This window comes from Typopeltis vanoorti, chromosome 23, assembly GCF_054136105.1.
Source record: "Typopeltis vanoorti isolate ZY-2024b chromosome 23, IOZ_Tvanoo_1.0, whole genome shotgun sequence".
NCBI classification, from domain to species: domain Eukaryota; kingdom Metazoa; phylum Arthropoda; class Arachnida; order Uropygi; family Thelyphonidae; genus Typopeltis; species Typopeltis vanoorti.
This window is the reverse complement of record NC_143571.1, coordinates 9649041-9669812: the sequence shown is the minus strand read 5'-3', so window position 1 is coordinate 9669812 and position 20772 is coordinate 9649041. Positions and strand designations below refer to the sequence as shown.

Sequence of the window (20772 nt, the reverse complement as noted above, 5' to 3'; positions counted from 1 at the left end):
TCTAGTACACAAATATCGGGGGATTGCAGTAAACAGAACTGTCAAGACAAGTAATATGGATAGTGAATATAAGAAAAACACACCTATTTGTCCGTTATCACATTCTCTATGACAATTGCTCCACTCAGACCATTCTGATAAAAGACAATCTCCAGGACAGGGTATATGACAAATCTCTTCTTCCTAAAATCAAATATAATTGACTAAAATAGTATAAATGATAATCACTGTAAGTATAATCTATATATATTATTAATATTTGGCTCTACAAAGAAAAGAACATTTACATGAAATTCTCACACTTATGCATTTTGCATTCAATTTTACTCTGTATTCCTAAACCTATAATTATTTTGTTATATTTGCTTCTGTGTCATATTCTACTCGTTTGATTACATCTCTCTAATAATAGTAATATCTCATTTATGCCAATAACTGATGGATAATGTCCTAGATTCTGCTGTATTATTTTTAAATGAATACTTCTAGCAAACAGTAAATAAATAACTTATCATATAGCCATCATTGGAAAAAAAATAAGTAGCTATGGATTTAATACTTAAATAAAATACATTATATAACATAATTTTTTTGTCCATATATGAAGGGAATCTTCTGTATAACTTTGAAATTAAACAAGTAGAAGAAAAGCTGGAAGACTACAATGAAAATGTGCAAGTTACATATACATCATATAGAGTGACAATATAAAATACATTAAGGTCCTAGCCACACATTAAAGAAGAAATAAGTAATAATTAATTTAAAAAAACCTACTGCTTATGGAATATATGGAGAAGTATTATTCTCCATAATAGGATAATATCAGTCCATTTCTGTTCAGATTCCAACGGTGAAGCAATAGTTCACAACTTTCTTTGTATAAGCATTCCATAAGATCATTTAAAGTTAAATAAAAAAAACATTCTGTAAGCATTAAATCTGCAGTGAGTTGTTATTTTTTATAATAACTTATATTGATTGAACATACACTTAGGAAAGATTATGAAGGAATCTGTCACATAGCCTTGGAATGGAATCCATGAGGAAAGAGAAAGCCTGGCTGTCCTAAAAATACATGGAGGAGATCGACTTTAACAGAATGTGAGAAGAAGAGTTTTGCTGAACTAAGACTTTTGCTGAATAAAGAGTTTTGTTGAACTAATAGCAAGGATAAGGAACTGATGGAAAGCATTTACAGACTCCCAACATTCTTGACGAAATCTGGGAAAGAAGAATAATAATAACTTATTCTGAAGTTTGCATTCTTTTTAACAATGAAGTCTTTCCTATCTGCTTCAATGTATACATACTGTTCCTTAATTCTCTTCATCCACCATTCTACATGCAAAAATGCTACTATCACTTTAGGACATCAGTTCTCCCTTCTCCCCTTCTTTCCTTCCTACTCTTGAATAATCTCTGTATTACATGATACAGAGATTATTTATATTAGAGAGACCAAAAATATAGAAATTGTTTTTATTTTCTTTTTTTATTGTACAGTTTTAAATTCCAGGACAAAATAGAAATCCTTGCATACTTTCTTCACTTAAATATTGCATTACCTTGGAGAACCAATGTTTAATGTTTTTTTTTGCTAATTTTTCTAATCGCTTACTCGACAGAACATTTTCTTTGTTTTCGAAGGATATCCTGTATTTCGAAGAAATACAGGATATCCTTCCTATTATATTTTCAACATATCTACAGTGGTTAAACACTGGATATTATGGTAATGTGCATCCTACAAAAAAAAAAAAAAACTGTTGCAATTTAAACAAAAGTAGAAGGCAAAGATTCTCTGATAAAATACCATTGTACATACATTTTTGAAACTGAAAAAGACACAATCGGAAATGCAGTTTAAAATCATTTGTTGTTCATAAAAAAAAAAAAAAGTTCCTAAAATTGAAATATGACGATCCATATAAAGGTATTTTGCAAAATGTCATATTTATTTCACTAAATACATACATACATACATCTTCAAGGCCCACCTTTCCTAATTGGGTTGTGGGGGCAACAGCTGCAAGAGGAACTTCCAATGGTCACGATCCTCTGCCACCAAGCTCAGGTGTTCTGGTGGGATTCCCAAACGTGTCCACCCAAGGTTTTGGATATAATCTATCCAGCGAGTCCTTGGCCTTCCACCCTCTGGCTTGGCAAAGAGGGCCTGCTGAGGGAGCTTCTCTTGTGGCATTCTGACCAGGTGCCCGTACCAATGTAACTGTAATCTCTCAACACAGAGAAGCAGCGGTTGAGTATTGAGGGTTTCCCAAATTGCAGAGCTTCTGACTCTGTTGAGTCTTGTCAGTCCCATAACCCCTTGAAGGAACCTCATTTCAGCCGCTTGGATTCGTGTCTGCATTCTTTTGGTCATTACCTAACTCTCATGACCATAGGTGAGGATGGAGACATAGACTGTATTGAAGATGGCCAGCTTTGCCTTCTGGCTTAACTCCTGCTTCAATACTCCCGAACGGCTAAGCTCCCACAATATTGAGCTTGCTAAGCCAATTCAAGTATCTAGCTCTACGTCCCATTTTCCATCATTCGTGAATATGGACCCAAGGTATTTAAACTTCTCCACCTACCTCATTGGGACTTCACTTACATGTAGACTGCACTTGGATGGGTGTCTTGAGACCACAAATGTTTCAGTTTTGGCCACACTGATCTTCATTCCGGCATCTGCATAAACAGCTACAAACCTATCCAGGGTCCGCTGGAGGTCATCTGTGGAAGAGCTAAGCAGAACTAGGTCATCTGCAAAAAAACAGACGTCCAATGCTACATCTTCCAATTTTGACACACTCATTGCCTTGGCTGTGCCTATCAATCCAGTCCATAAATATTATGAAAAGGAGGGGTGACAGAACACACCCTTGGCAGAGGCCAACGGAGACTATGAAAGGTTCAGACTTTGTGCTGTTTACCCTGACACAAAACGGCATTCATACAGGGACTTGATGGCAGCTGATAGATGGCCATCCACTCCATACACCTGTACTACTTGCCAAAGCTTATCCCGAGGAACCTGGTCATATGCCTTCTCCAAGTCCACAAAACATGTGTAGATATTGTTGGCATATTCCCAAGATTTCTCAAAGACTTGCCTTAAAGTGAAGATTTGGTCAGTTGTGCTTCTACCAGGACGAAAGCCACATGGTTCTTCCTGGAACTTTTTGACTCAATATTTTATTTCACTAAATGTTATTTAAAAATATAAATATTTGACAAAATATTTTAAATGGAAACAAACATTTGAAAATTTGCAAAAAAAAAAAATTTTTTTTTCAGTAAAGTGAAGGAAATTTACTATTACTAAAATATATTCATTGCAAAGGCTGATCTATGTTCATTTCACAATTGATTATTTACTTTGGCAGATGTGAAATTAGTTTTTATTTTTGGAAAGAGACAATAAATAAATTGTGCAAAAAAAAAAAAAAAAAAAAAAAAAAAAAAAAAAAAAAAAAAAAAACACGATCAACTAAGAGAAGTGACACCAAAGTCACTCCACCACAGTTAATCTGCTAATGGCTCTAAAATCTCCGTTAATCTCTTAACGGGCAGAGGTAAAATACTTTATAAAAGGTAGAATGCAGATGAAGTTTTGATCCATGATAAATGCTGTGGACCACCACAGCATTTATCATGGATCAATTTCATCCACCTCAGCCAGTAGAAGGGTTAATGCTACTGAGAAAGGTTTGAATGGTGTTATAAATGCATACATACATATATATACACACACATATATATATATATATATATATATGTATAATAACTTCTATTCACATGGCTTGTAGACATTTTAAAAAATAATTATACTGACTAGGAACACTGAAAAAGGTATGATAAAAACTTTAATAAAACAAGACTAGTTTCGTCTGAATGCCGACTTCTTCAGGTGTGTAAACAATTACAAAAAACTGGAAAAAATAACATATATATATATATAGTTGTTTGCAGATGATGCCAAGTTGTGAAAAACTAATGAGAAGCAGAGCAGAATCCTCTAAAGCATGAAGCTTTAGAGGACATGATTATACTGAGTGGGGTTACCAGTTCAATATTGCAAAGTGTACAGTTTTAAAATTCATGAAGTAAAAATGGGATGCAGATTTCACAATTGGTAGTGATGTCTTGGAGGAGATAAGGGATCTGGGGTTTTGGTCAGGCCTCATATGGAGTACTGAGCATAGATTTGGTCACTTTTTTTCCCCCTTCTTCTCAAAAGGATGAAGTGATATTACGAGGGTTCCAGAGACAGGGCCGGTTTCAGACTGCTAGATGCCTGCGTGCTAGAGATAATTGACCACCCTTGAGGGTAAGGCTACACTAGTGTTTTTTTTTTCAAACATGTACAGCAGTGAATAGAACATATGCAAGAATGGTGATAGTCACGTTGATGGAAAAAATTTGTACAGTACATCACCATTGTTGTGCATATGTTCTATTCACTGCTGAACATGTTCGAAAAAAGAAACATTTTTCTTTTTTCATCTCTTTTTTCAGATTCGAAATACCGTTACTATTCTTCATCAATTGTACAATTGTTTTCAAGTGTTTTTAATTCATACCATTTTTTTACAATTTTGCATATGTTCTACACTCGTTTCATGTCATGATAAATTAGTGGCCAAATGTCACCAATCTGAAAACTCCTGACTATCTGTTAATTTGTTTTTTTTTAAAGCAAACAGCTTACAATAAAAGCAAAATACACTATTGGATTTTTCAGAATAGATTAACTAAGTTCTTTGAACTTTTTCACCATTAGGTAAGAGTCTTACAAACTGTGACGTGGAAAATGATCTTCCATTGTTATCTTTAATAAAGTTTATATTTTGAGGTGTTACAGGTCCCTTATGAATTATGAGTTCTAATAACTGATTATTAACAATAGATGGCCAGGTACAAGGATCCCCTAAATCACATTCTGTCATGAATTCAGCACAATTACCAGAAGGCCTACTTTGTAAATTATCCCCACAGCTTGATTTTGGCATTGACTCTTTCTCCTGGCACAGTTCTGAACAAAATTCAAACTTTTCATTTGATTTTTCACATTCCAATTTGATTTCGCACTTACTGTCTGGAAAAGGTTCTGAAGTGATTGATGTTGTTGAGTTATCTTCGTCTAACTTTACATATTTCAGTATGGATGGATCCTCATAATTTTTTCTTTTCCTTATCACTTTCATTCTTTCTTTTGCAATAAAAGCATCAGACAGATGTTTAGTTTTCCTATCCCACATATCTAAACATATAATAAAAAATATTAATAATAATGGTAATAATAATAATAATAAGCACAAATTATTTTTTCTCTTTTTGAATGAATAAATAAATGTTGTAATGACCCAAACTGATTTAAACCTTTCTGTACAGATTCCGAAAAAAACTCTGATCTGTCTGTCCGTCCGTCAGGTCTATCTGAAAGACGGTGGTATATTTTATAACAGGCTAAAACTATGGTTCGTTTGAATGAAATTCCTTGTTGAGTGAGGTTTTTAAAGAGATAGAGAATGAAACCCAAAGAAGATATTTCGAAGTTAGCACCACTATAAGTTTTAGCCAATATTTTAAAATTAATTATAGGCTTTTTCGAATTTATTCCATTGGCTACCCTAGAGATTTGGCCACCTGCTGGGCATGCACAACCTGCACACCTATTAGAACCAGCCCTGTCCAGAGACAACTGACAAAGTGAAGAAGGTGGTTTCTGATGAATGTGAAGAATGACTGAGGAAGTGCAATTTGCAGAGTCTAGTGTGTAGGAAAAGAGAATATGACTGAAATTGGTAAGGGATTATTGCCATATTAATGAGGATGAGGTTTTTCATGAAAGGGGAGGGAAACAGGGAGAAATCAAGAGGCCATAGGAGCCTTTTAATTACCTGGTAGCTGTATAAGTTGGGTGTGAATGGGGAAGAGGAAGGAGTTGATTTTCTGAATGGAGAACCGTTGGTAATCAATATGCATTACCTGAAGTAGTGAATGTTTAAGACATGGTTTGATGAACTACGTGGACTTCTCATGAAGTCTTTTCAGATGATGATGACAATAATACATCCACTTTAACTAGCATCTCCTCTGACATACAAGCCTATATTCAATCCATTCAAAAAAACTGGTAATAAAAGTCTGTGATCAAACTATTGCCATTGCACTTTGGTTCTTGCATCAAATATTCTGTAATCACAGTTGAATTCTGCTAATCTAGATCCAGATCAGACTGCTTTACTTACTGGTCTGAGTAGTGATCCTTCCTATCATGCATTGCAGCTTATGTCTGAAATGAAGTGTGTTGTGCATTAGGGGGATAGCGAGGTCATTTATGTCAAGTCAACAAGAATCTAGATGCAAGTAGCCTAGTCAAGATACTATATGTACAAACTTTGTTTAAACCTGGGAAGGATTTGACAAGAATATAATTTCTTGTCAAGTAAAATTTATTTTCTGACAATGTAGAAATGATGAAGAATAGGAAAATAAAACAGATTATGGATAAACCAGAAAGAAGAGCTAGGAAGAAAAGATAAGAAAATGGGGAAATGAAAAAGAACACCATCAGTGGAGGACATTCTACTATGAATGAGTTAGGTCAGGGTTACCATGTCACTCCCTCTCCCACAGGGAGAAGGGAGAGTAACATACATTGAAACTTTGACTTTACAAAGGCTTCTGAAAACCTCTCACCTAGCATATGGAATTCAATAAGCAGTTAGTGAAGTGAATGAAATGGAAACTGGTTGTCCAACAGATATCAAGATGCTAAAAGTGTAACGAAGTATGAAGGCATTCATTTTCGAAATTATGGATTTTACAACCGTGTTATAACTAACTCTTTTTATTATCCCGACGTTTCGATCTTCATATCAAGATCATCATTTGCAGCATACACAAATATACAAGACAAGCTGAGTTACATTACAAACTGTAAGCTGGAGAAACAATGATTTGATCACATGTTATTCTACTGGCATAACCTCTAGTGAAAAAAAAATATATATTTATAAATTACATCAAGCTAGATTTAATTTAAGATAACATGAATGAACATTTTTGAGTTAGGATCCTAGATTTACTACAGTCCTGTTTATAGTTGTTCTTAGAGAGGAAGGTTCCGTGGGTCAAATATATGGCTTCCATATGTATAGGATTTTTAGATATTAATTATTGTTCAGATTGGGGTGATTGATAATGATCTCACAGACTTCCTTAAATTTGAGTTCATACCATGTTTTGGTGTGATGTAGACAACTAGTGCTTTTCCAGTCAATTCTATGTAAGGTGTTCAAGGGCATGATCAGAAAGGCCAGCTTCACCAAAATTATTATATTTAATGTGTCGTTTATGTTCTTTTTGTCTGATAGGAATTGTGCCTCATCAACCACTTCTGTTACTTTATTATAAAAGACAATTAGATTGCTGAAACAAGAATTCCCCTTAACAAATCCATGCTGACTTTTGCATTACCTTTGTCTGCCCAATTTTGTATATGATCATCAAATTCCTGCCATGTACCCTCAAGGGGTATACAGGATATGATAGTACTTCATGAAAAATTTACATCATTACTAACTTCCTATCTACAATATTCCTGCAATCAGCCTATTACTTGTCAAAACTCCAACATTATCAGATCTCATTTTTCTATCGTCTAAGGCACTTTGTACTGTATCAATCCACCTCTATCTTGGTCTTCCTCTGGGTCGTTTTCCTGCCAACCTGGCAGAGAACACTTGTTTGGCTAATCTTTCCTCGCCCATTCTGTTTAAGTGACCATACCACCTGAGGTTAGCTCTGCTAACGCCAAGTTCTTTCCTAATATCCTCGTTTTTAATATGATATTGCCATTGTTGCCAACTGTTCACGCCTCTAATCTTTCTCAGGATTCTCATATCTGCGGTCTCTAGTCTTTGGTCAAGTGTTTTACTTCTGACCCAGCTCTCAGATCCATAAGTTAAAACTGGTTTGAACACCGTCTTGTATACAGCTAATTTAGTGTTCCAACTAATTTCTCTCTTATTCCATATGAATTTATTCAATTGACTTCCCATACCAGCTTTATTGATTCTACTGTCTATTTCCCTATTTAATTTACCATCTTCACTAAAAATCATGCCTAAGTAGCTGAAATGTTTTACTTGTTCCACAGGTTCACCATTTACAACACAGTTGACATTTTCAATGATTCTGCCTATTTTCATTGTCTTTGTCTTTTTATTGCTGACCTTCATACCATATCTATTACAACAGCTATTCAATTTAGTCAGAGAATCTTGCAGACTTGTAGCGGATTTATTTAGAAGTATAACATCATCTGCATAAAGCAAAGAGCTAACATTAATATCTACAATTTTGATATCATGTTTAATACCACTTTCCTTCATAATGTGATCCATATAGATAATGAATAACAGAGGGGATAATGTACATCCTTGTCTCAAACCAGATTTAACATTAAACCATCTTCCTGTACTTCCTTCAATTCTAACTGCTGACTCACAATTCAAATAAAGACTAAGTATTGCTTGATATAATGCTCCATTGACACCATATAACTGTAGCGTATTGAATAGCTTCTCCCTTGGCACCTTGTCATATGCCTTTTCTAGATCGACAAAACTTAAATACAAATCTTTGTTATATTCCCATGATTTTTCAACTATTTGTCGTAAAGTGAACATCTGAAATTGACAGCCTTTATTTGGCCTGAATCCAGCTTGTTCTTCACCAAGCTTTTCTTCCACAATTCTTCTCAACCGTTTCTCAAGTATGCTTGCATAAATCTTACCAGGCACACTCAGTAAGGAAATACCCCTGTAATTCTCACAGTTTTATTTCCCTTTTTATATATGGGTACTATGAGAGCTCTACTCCAATCATCAAGAATTCGTCCTTCTGTCCATGACTTCTGAACTATGCAGTGAAGCCACTGTAAGACTTTTATACCACCATACTTCAGCATTTCTGGTCGAATATCATCTACTCCTGCTGCCTTTCCACATTTCAAGCCTTTGATAGCTTTTTCTACTTCAAGTATGGATATGTATTCCTGACTGTATGCCTGATGAGTGTTTTTTTACCACTGTGCTATCATTGCTTGTTTCATTTAGCAATTTTTCGAAGTAATTACTCCATACTTCAAGGATATCTTTTTCTCCCGTTTTCATGTCACCTTTATCATCTCTAAGTCCTTTTACAGCACTCTTTCCTCCATTTCTAAGCTTCTTCAACAGCCTCCAGAATATTTTGCCACCATCTTGATATTTATTTTCTATGTTCTTGGCAAAGTCCTCCCATGACTTTTGTTTAGCCAGTTTTACACAGTGTTTAGCTTTCTTACATTTGTCTCTATATTCTCTAAGAGCACAAGCTGACTTATTTGCCAGGAACTTTTGATATGCTTTCTTCTTTTCTTTCACTGCCTCTTTGACTTCCTGTGTCCACCATGGAGTTCTGATTTTTCTATCCTTGCAGACAACCTCACCACTTGCCTCTCTGGCTGAATCAATCAGTGTGTTCTTCAGAGCTTGCCATTGAATCTCCAAGGTTTGATTCCTGTTCTCAAACTCTTTCATTTTTTCTTCAATAATCTTTGTGTGTTTTAGTCTACAGTTCACATCTGAGAGCTTCTCAACTTTTATTCACTTTAAAACTTTCTTTCATGTTATTCTTCTCAATATGAAATTAATTTTATCCTGCTCAAGACTAAACAGTGATCACTTCCAATTTCAAATCCTCTGTACACTCTGGTGTCCTGCACCAGGGAGAAAACATCACTATCAACAATAACATAGTCAATGAGACTTTTCTTATTCCTTTCCTCTTCTTTCCACGTGAATTTGGGCAAATGTTTATGTTGGAACATGGAGTTAGTAATAACTAGTCCATGTCCTGAGCAGAAATCCAAGTATTTGCCATTATTATTAGCTTTGCTCTTTTCTCCAAATTTTCCCAAAATATTTTTGTATGTCTGACAATCATTTCCTACTCTGCTATTTAGATCCCCAACAAGGACCAACTTTTCCTTTTTCATTGTGTCAGTTGCTTTCCCTAAAGCCTGAAAAAATTCCTGCACTTCTACCTTAGTAGAACCTTCTGTGGGACCATAGGCACAAATAAGTCTCATTGTCCAGTTCCCCATTCTGATATTTGCCCACATCACTCTACTTGAGACTGCCTGCCATTCAAGAAGATTAGCCTCATATTTTGTGTTGAATACTATGGCTACTCCTTCTTTTCCTTGATTGTCATTGCCTGAATATAACATTTTGTATTTATTGCTCAGAAAGATCTCACCAGTTTTTGTCTTTTTTGTTTCAGTCACCCCTATTATGTCGATCTGGTACTTATCTAATTCCTCAGCTAGCTCCATTTCTTTGCCATTCAGGCTTCTTATGTTGATAGTACCGATCTTTAACTCTGGTGATGTTGAGTTGGGGTGTGTTTTCAGATTTGTTCCAGTAGTTGACTTTTTGCTGTTCACCCTGGTTCCCTGGCGAAAACAACGGGGGCCTTGTTTAACCGGGCGCTGCCCCAGCCGGCATGAAATTTTGTCATGTTGTACCATCATTTTTTATTTTGGTTTAACTAATAAGAATACAATTTGGTCAGCTAAGTCCCAAATTGCCAGCCCATCCTCGTTCGTTCAGTATTCAAGTAGATACCCAACAGGGTGCACCACGAGAAGGTGAGGATTGGACATTAGGTCAGAAGCCCTGGTCAGTTCTCCGCATTCCTTTAAAGGCTATGTGGAGGTCTCCTCTCAGTTATACAGCTTTGACCCTTAAGCACCCTTTTTGTATATGATGGCTTACTAATTTCTCCAAAATAATAATAAGGATAAAATTGGTCTATCCCTTGACATCCACATTCTACCTCCATCTGTGTGCAATACACTATCTTGCCTCCTTCCATTCCTTTTGTACATTTTCCACAGCTAGACATTCAATGAACAGCCAGGTCAATGGAGCTGTCAGTTCCTTAGCACATTCTCTTAAAACATGATGAAATCCCAGCGAGTCCTGCTGGCTTATTGATCTTCAGAGTACTTCGTATTCAATACACAATTTTCTAATGCACTTAACCCTGAACCCTCTAAATCTCTCTAGTAATAGAATCTCCTTTTTCGTGAGGAAACACCCCAGTATTCTTCACCTTAAATATCAGTGACTAGACATTTTATAGAAATGTGTGGTTCAACGTGGGTAACATATATTTTAAAAATGGTTTACACATGTAGAGAAAGTTAGAATTTAATATAAACTCCTATATATTTTGGCCACTGTAGCATGAGGATCATTCAGAGGATGTAGAAGACTAGTTGCAACATTCAAAATATGAATCACAAGAATGAGTCACACAACATGAGTATATTTTGTAGTGTCTCATTCATAGCTGAGTGAATAGGAGAATGCACTGTTAGAATCCAAGGGAACCAAGTATGGCTCTGTAATTCAAGATTAACTAAAGAATTTATTTTAAAAAAATGAACAATTTAGGGCAATTACTTGTCTGAATTTTTATACAGGCATGCAGTCTAATCAGTTAAGATGAGGTCAATGATGTGGGATTTTATCATTGCCCTCATAAGTTTCAAGGAATAGATATTATTTTTAGAGGTACCTGTGGCATAGTATAATTATTAAAGTATGATTATCTATTCCTTTAATAAGGAATAGATAATCAAATTTACATCTACAGTAGTGCAAAATCTTGGTTTGATTCCAAAGAACTCTGTCTAGTGTCTATGACATGAGTAGCAATTTACCAGAAATTTAATGTAGTTTTGGTATGCTTGGATGTTAATGTTAGCAGAACAGCCAGTCTATCCAAATAATAAAATTGGCAGAAAAAGGGCATTTGATAAAAACCAGGTAAGGCTAGAGGTGGCAATTGATTCTTCGCAGGAAAGAAGATAACTTCCAATGTGGTTTAAAAGTAGTTAGAATGCGTGTACATTGTATTTGCAAAGATTCCATGCTATTTGTTCAAAAGTCCCTTTAAGGTGGGACATGGAAATCCTTTTCACATAAGATTGTAGTCCAGCTATGGGATATTCACCAATTATTTTCTGGATGGTGATTTCATTATATCCATTACATGTCAGTGATTCTTATTTTATTTAATTCTTCTAATAGAAGGGAATCTGAAGAACAAATTGTGCAAGCACTATGGTCAAGACTTTCATAATATCTATTTCTGGTGATAGAGCGTGTGAAGCCAGTGAAGGATGGTGTTCTATAAGCAGAAAGTTCAACAGTGCCTGTAGAAGTATGGATTATTAAAGTATCCAGGAAGGGAAAAAACAGTTGTTGTTGGATTTACCTTCATTAGTGAACTTGATACATAGTAGTACATGGAGTTAATTTTCTCTAGAAACTAAAGTAATTCTGCTTCAGAATGAAATCAAACCGTGAAGATATCATTCACGAAATGAAGCCAGATACAAGGTCAAGGAAAAATGTATTGAAAAGATGGTTTTCCAGACATTTCATAAAGTAATCAGCCAAAGCCGGTAGGATAGGACTGAACGTGACTGTTTGTCTATTTGTATGTAAAGTTCATTCTTCCATGTGAGGTATCATGCACTTATAGTAAATTTAAACATGTTAGCAACATGTTTAAATTTACAATTTAATATAATTAATATAATTAAATTAATATAATTTTAATATTCCTCAAGGAAATCACCTCACAAAAATTGAAGAGTTTCTTGAAGTAGTATGTTTGTGAACAGGGGTAACTACATCATAGGAAATCGCCATTTCACTGTCCACTAAATTAAGATTTTTAATTTTCTCTTTGAAGTCAATACTGTTTTTGATGTAAGAGGTGGTGTGGCCAGTGAGGGCTTCATAGATCAGAAAGATATTTAGTCAGACAATAAGCAATAGTCAACCATAGAATGCAATGGATAACTAGCTTTGTGAACTTTGGACAGCCTGTAGATATGTGGGAGATGAGCATGTTGAATTCCAATTTTGCAGCAGTGTTAATTAACATCTAAAGAAAATGCTTAGTTCCTTAACAAAAACCAGTTCTGTTAAGTTCTGGCTGTTCTGCTAAGATTAGAATCCAAAACAGCAAGAATACAACAAATTTTTAGAATCAGAAGGTTCTGGCCTTGCTTCCCATTTGCACCATGACAGATTTAAATATAATCATCTGTTCGTTGAAAGTTGCAAAACAACCTTGCATCATCAACTATACTCTTAACCAATTAGACTGCATGCCTGTTTCAAAGTTCTGGGATGTAATTGCCACAAACTGTTTACTTTTTGAAATCATTTATTTAGTTAACCTTGAATTACAGAACATTACCTGGTTCCCTTGAATTCTAACAGTGCACTCTTCTGTTCGCTTAGCTGCTACTGAGGCACAATAAAGTAAACTTATGCTATGCGACTCATTCTTGTGATTCATATTTTGAATGTCATAACCAGTTTTCTACACTTCCTGAATGATGCTCCAGCTACAAAGGGAGAAATATATAGGAGTTTATATTAAATTTTGCTTTCATTGCATGTGTAAAGGAACATATAAAACAAAAAACATACTACACTATTTTTAAAATATGCATAATGATGAAATGCCTCAATAAGTGATCATTAAACAACTCCTTTATGTGAGCTGTATTCACCACACAGCAAAAGACCATATGATTTTCCTTAGATTGCAGGGATAATCTCTTCTTATATTCCAGTTTTGTCTTCCTTTATACTAGCCAATTTTCTGGCTTTAGTCATATTCCTTATGCAGCTGTTCTCCAACTCTCTTTATACTTAGGATGAAGAGCAGAAGATGTTTAGGTAATTGAACTTGGCAAGTGCAAAAGAATGATTGTCATGGAAGATTTTAACTACAACAGTATAAATTGGGAAGAGGAAACTGCATGTAATAGGAAGAGAATGGATTCTTGAGGGACAAATGTCTTAGGCAGTAGAACAGTGGCAGCCAGTGAAGTTTTAAGTAGGGGTGCTGCCTATACAAAATTTTAAAAAAATCATTCTGTTTTTCCTATTAGTAACCAATTTATTAATAAATAAATCTGTAGATTTATTTATTAATAAATTGGTTACTGATTAGGAAAAAAAGAATATTTTAAAGATTATTCTGTATAGGCAGCACCCCCACTTAAAACTTCACTGGCTGCCACTGTTCTACTGCCTAAGACATTTGTCCCTCAAGAATCCATTCCCTTCCTATTACATGCAGTTTCCTCTTCCCAATTTATACTGTTGTAGTTAAAATCTTCCATGACAATCATTCTTTTGCACTTGCCAAGTTCAATTACCTAAACATCGATTTGGCCATAGAATCAGAAGATCTGATTACAACTGAGATGACATCTCTGTCCCTGGTTGGAGAGACTGACCATGTGGTTTTTACTTGGAAGATGAACAGACATGCAGGAGTATCAAAGAAAAAGGAATGTATATGGAATTACAAGGCAAGTGATTATAACAGTCTTAGAAATCAACTTGGGGAAGTTCCATGGATGGAGGAATTGGAAGGGCAAGATATCATCAGTGCTTGGGAATTTGTGAAGGAATATTAATTAGCAACAATAGCAAGTTTCATACTGCGAGTGAAGAAGAGAACACAATTTGGTGTAAAATGGATGATAAATAATATCAAATGGGAACTGCAGGTAAAAAAAAGAGGTTATAGAAGAAATATAAGGAGAGGGGTGGACAGCAGATGCATGAAGAATATAAGACTCAGGCCAGGTGAGGGACTAAGATGGTAAGGAAGGCAAAACTGGAATATGAGAGGGGATTGGCCATGAAATACAAAGAAAATTCTAAGAAATTCTTAAGTTTTGTGGCCAGTAGAAGGAGAAATGATTGTGAAAGAATGGCATTGTTGGATAAAAATGGGAACAGAGTGATTGATACAAAAGGACAAACTGCAGTTGTTCAACGAACATTTTATTGGAGTATTTCATCCTGGAGAGATAGGGCTGGTGCAAGGTTTAGAAGTACAAAAAAAGAGTGTGAGAATGTGTTTCAAATACTTAGTACTCCAGAAGTCAATAAAGTAATGGGACTGGATGGGATTTTGCCATGGGTTTTGAGAGAATGAGCTAAAGAACTGACAGCTCCATTAACTTAGCTTTTCAATGAAAGTCTGTCCATGGGAAAGGTGCCTAAAGAGTGGGAGGGTAAGATAGTACCATTGCATAAGGGTGGTAGCAGACTGGAAGTGTCAAACCATAGACCAGTTTGTATTTTATCAGTAGTTATTAAGATTTTGGAGAAATTAGTGAGTAATCATTTACGGTATTGGGTAGATGAGGGTAATGTCATCTGTGAGAGTCAGCATGGATTTGTTAAGGGGGTGCTCTTGTTTGAGTAATATGATTGCCTTTTATAATAAAGTGACAAGAGCAGTTGATGAGGGAAAAGCATATTCTGCTATTTTTTTTGTATTTTACAAAGGCCTTTGACAGGGTACCACATGATAAGCTGATATTTAAGTTGTAGTACATATGCTTAGATGTCAGGTTCGTGAACTGGATTTGAGATTGCCTGTCTGATAGGTATCAGAGAGTTGAGTATGAGGGAGCAGTATCAAGGAAGCAGAAGGTTACAATTGAGGTCCCACAGTACTCAGTACCTGTACTATTTAACCTTTATATCAATGACATTGTCAATGGACAACAAGGGATATTCAGTGGTTTGCAAATGATGTGAAGCTGGGAAGAGTTATTAGTAATAGTACAGATGTGGTAGCCCTGCAAGTGGATTTGAATAAACTGGACAGATGGGAAAATGAATGGGAGTTTCAGTTAAATTCAGCTAAATATAAAGTCTTGAAGTTTGGGATACATCAATGGGAGGCTGCATACTCTGTTGGAGAAACTGTATGGAAGTTGGAGAGGCAAGTGATCTAGGGTGATGATACAGGGAACTTATTGCAAAGCTAGTGAAGGTAATAACCTAGAGAAGGGGTCTCCAATGCATGGCCCTGTGGAGCTCTTTGCTGTGGCCTGCCGGCCATTTTGAAAAAAATAACTACTTAGCATTAAAACGTGATTAAATAAAAAATAATTTCAATGAAGCCCGTGGGCCACTAAGCTATACTGCGGTATTTAGAATTGTAAGATGCTTTCCAGATTCACAAGGAACTCTGTGCATTTGATACTTTACATAAAATCCTATAAAAATAAATATTAAATAGACATGCTTCTTCAGCCATCTACCAGGGCCAAGTGGTACTTAAATACTAGTACTAATGTCACAGGTAGATGGCTGAAGCAGTAGTTCGTTCGAGTGCACTGTCTAGTGCCTTCCAGATACATCTCAAAGGTTCTCGATACTTAGTTATTTTCATATAAATACAGAGGATCTCATCCACAGTCAGTCAGTCATGAACAGTGTGATATTCATGTATAAGCGCACGCAGGTTCGTCGTGTCAGCCATAGCCTATTATGGTTTTATATTGCCAGGCTTTTTTCATTAGTGTGAGACATATTCAGTGGATAATAACAGTTACACAGCCATTCTGGATCATTTTTTGGGCTCACCTTCCATCACTATGGCATCTACGAGTCAAAAGCGTAAATCAAGTGATTATTCTTGTCGGGTTTTTAATGAAAAGTGGACCAATTTGTACTTTTTTGTGCCAGAGAGTTTAATTTGTCATGAGTCAGTGCCAGTATCAAAAGAATACAATATAAAATGACATTATGACAAAGCATGCATCCAATTTCAATCACCTTCATGGGCGGCTTCGTGTGGACAAAGTGAACCATCTCCAAATTGATTTAAAATGCCAGCAGGGTACGTTCAAAAGGCAGAGGGAAGAGTGCGAAGCGTGCATCAAAGTAAGTTATATAATAGCTGAAAAAACTGCTAAAAAATCAAAAGCCCTATTAAAGCTGCTAAACTGTTGAGAGGTAGTTACAGGATTGACACTGGGGAGTTCTTTCATGTGGTGGAAGAGGAGGAAAGAGCAAAGGACAAGAGGCCACTCTTGGAAGTTGCAAAAGGAAGTTATGAGCAAGAAGGTAAGGAGTTGGAAGTTTTTCCACTTGGTTATACTATAAATTAAAGATATCAAGAAATTATATACTTGGTTTAATCCATATAACCAAGTGGGAAAACTTCCAACAACTATCTCTAATCCAGAGTATTTTAATAATAAGGTTGACACCTTTTGGCTACTCATATGTGAAAACAACTTCGGCATTACTTCAACCTTAGTATCACCTCTGGGTCTGGCTCCCACTGATGAGACCTCAATAAATGTTGAAACTGGTCTGGGTAGTGATCCTTCCAATTATACATACCCATAAGGATATGTGCTTTGCATTATGAGATACTAAGGGAAGTGGCATGAAGTCATTAGCTTCTATATGTGAGTTGCCCCAGTGCTGAAAATACTTCAGGTGCAAACTGTGCTTGCTTACACTTGGATAAAGGATTAAACCAAGTATATAATTTCTTGGTATTGTTAATTTATTTTAGGATAAGGAGTATTTTTTTTTTTTGTATGGAGGGTAGTTAAACCATGGAATGCATTCCTGATAGAGTGGTGAGAACACAAACAGTCAATGAGTTCAAGGAATGGTATGATGGGCCTTCCATGATGAGTCTTGCAACTCCATGGAGGTCCAGAATCATAATAATAATACTTTTTCCATAATCTCTTTTTCATCATCCATAATTCCTGTTTGATTTCAAAAGCCATCCTTTACATCATTTTTTTCCCTCACTTGAGGTATGCAAGTTGCCACCGCCATTGGTAAATATTTCTTTACTAGCTCTTGTGCACTTGTGACATCTCTCCCCTTTCAATTTTTCCATCCATGGAACTTCTGCCTTAAGCTGATTCCTAAGATTATTATTTGTAATTACCTGACTTATAATTCCACACAAATTCCTTTCTCTTTGGAGCTTTTGCATGTCGATTTATTCTCCAAGTTAAGACTACATGGTCACTCTTGCCAACTGGCAACGTGGATGACATCTCAGTTATAATCAGATCCTCTTATGCTAGGTGAAAATGAAAAATTCTTGAACCCTGTGTTCTCTGTACCACACATTGCCTAAGACATCTGTTCCTCAAGAATTTTGGAAATTTCATTTCCTTACCAATAATTAAAATCCCAATAATGATCACTTCTACACTTGCCAAACTAAACTGCTTTTCACCCTCTGTGTTCCCTGGTGTATACCATCATCCCACTGAATATCCTGTTCTGCCCATCTCTTCACACTATACATACTCAATTAGTACCACCTCCTTTCAAATTCTCCACTCTGAGAGAATACAACTCATTACTTATAAGTAATGTACAAATTAAACAGCAATGGCCCCAGCAGTGAACCTTGTGGCACACCAGTAGTCACCTGTTTTTGTGTTGATTTTTCCCCTCCATATACGACTTTTGATATCTGCATTTGATTCCCAGCAGCATTCCTCTGATCCATTGAACCAGTGTCATATCCATCCCCATGTCTTCTAATTTGCATAACAGTTGCATATGGTACTTGTTATGCAATGTAGTACTATGCAAAGCATTCTGTCAAATGCCTTAGCAAAATCCAGTGGAATTACTGTGTAGCCATTTTCTTTATCCAACTTAGTTCGCTGTTACTCTATTATAAAAAGTTAGTGAATTACTAGGGCATGATCGACCCTTCACAAAGCCATCTTGCCTCTCATACAGTATCATATTTTTATCCACTCCATTGTTGAATTCTCTCTTTGACTAAGTTTTCCGGTACTTTTACCACCACACCTGAGTTAATGATTTGTCTATAATTTGCTTCTGCAGTCTCAGAACTCAGACTGCAGTCTTAAAGATCCTAGTCAAAGGTACTGCCATTAAGATCATCCTTCTTTTTTACCCAACTCATTTCCTAAATAATTTATAGTCACTATCCTCTACATTTCCAGACTTACATCGTCACATCCTACGGAATCTATCTCAAACTTGTAACAAACATCTTCAAAGCCATTAAATATTGCTTTCTTTAATTGATCTATTGAACAGCTATAATTTTTCTTCTCTTTGTTCTGTCTGGCAGTTTGGTTCACCAAGATTTTCATATGCCAATAACTCTTAGGCAACCTGACTTGAGTCAGGTTGCCTAAATTTATTACCATTATTCCTGATACTCTACTCCCTTTACAATAGTAACATAACATTGCAAACTGAAGACTCACAAACAATCAGGCCTTTTTTCATTATCATTTACATTCCCTCACCAGCTCATAATCTTACCAACATTATCTTCCCATTGTTTCAGCTCTACCTTTTCTAGATAGGACTGATCCCACTTTATTTATGGCCACCTCAGCCACACTTTTCATTCTGCTTCCTCATTTTTCCTGCTTTTTCCATGAACTTCCACATTCATATTCACTTTATGACAATGACTCCAAATGAGGTATTTTAATAAATATGAATTGCAACATTTAGCAGGAAACTCAATATATGGTCAACTCTCACTCTTAGAGAACAAACTTCCATTAAGAATAGTATTGTGTGAAATATAATAATATGTGAAACTTTTGACTGGGTCACAAGGATTTATTATAGCACGTACATAACACTATTTGTTGTTGTGCTAACTGACTCTAATTCATTATATAAATACTAAAAACTAATTCCCAAGCAAATTTTATAGTAAATAAAGCACATTAAATATAGAAATATCACCTTCAGGTCATAGGCATCAGAAAGCCACTTAGGATCTATCCAGCCTTCAATAGATGATGTAAAATTTACAAGCAAGCAGTGTATTTTATTCACATGCGCAGAATTTGAATCAATACATATAACTGTTCGTTTCTTTAATCCAAATCCGCAGCCAGTTTCCTACAAAATCAAAATTACTGGATTGAGTGAAAAGTTTAGATAACAAATGTACAGAATAATTCAATACATAAAAAACAATAACAGTATATAAAATAAGGGTACACAGAATACTTAGAGAGTTCATTTTATGTAACAACCATTATAATAAAATTATGAGACAACTACCAAGTTGGAGTAATAATTTCAGCTATATAAATCAAAATAATTAACTGATGTTTCAATCTTCATATCACGGTCATCATCTGAAGTACACACACACACACATACAAATAAACAAGCTACATAGCAATACACATAGTATGCTCAAGTAACACTAATTCAGTCAACACAAGAAAATGGATAGCACATGTTCAGCTCACATAATTCCTAAATTAAAAATGAAAATAAATTATATTCTTGTTTAATCCTTTATTCAAGCGGAAGCAAACAAAGTCTGCATGTGAAGTTTGTTCATGACTATACTTGTATACAGAAGCTAATTTTATTTAGCTTCTGTATACAAGTATAGTATACAGTATGGGATTCCCCTTATTTCTCCACTGTCACTTAGAATTGGTTGAGCCCTCCTAATGAGGGATTAAGTATGTATTTTATGACTGTAGATCCATGTTAGCGACATTCAATCAATCAATGGCAATCAATATTAGTGACATTATAGAAGAAAGGAAATAAGCTATAATGTAAAAATTACAGAACAATTGCCTTGACAAGTCACCTTGATAAAGTGATGATGATATTGACAGAAAGATTGGAAGCATACCTTGCAGATGAGCAAGCAGGATTTAGGAAGGATAGAACTACAATTCAACAGATTTTGATAATGAGGTTAATAGCAGAGAAAGCTAGGAGAAAAAACAAAAACATATGCTTGCTTTGTTGATTTTCAGAACGCATTTGACAGTATTGACCAGAAAGT

At 35.4% G+C, this 20772-nt stretch overlaps 1 protein-coding gene across 6 annotated transcripts in view; it reads right to left on the bottom strand.

Moving 5' to 3' along the window:
* LOC150093608 (thrombospondin type-1 domain-containing protein 7B-like) overlaps positions 1-20772 on the bottom strand; it is a 950748-nt gene that overhangs the window by 320748 nt on the left and 609228 nt on the right. For all 6 annotated transcript variants that reach the window (XM_090412735.1, XM_090412734.1, XM_090412733.1 and 3 more), the window contains exons 22-23: positions 19698-19856; positions 84-183 (exon numbers count right to left, since the gene is read on the bottom strand). In XM_090412735.1, coding sequence (XP_090268861.1) covers positions 84-183; positions 19698-19856 — 259 coding nt within the window. The remainder of the gene's footprint in view (positions 1-83; positions 184-19697; positions 19857-20772) is intronic.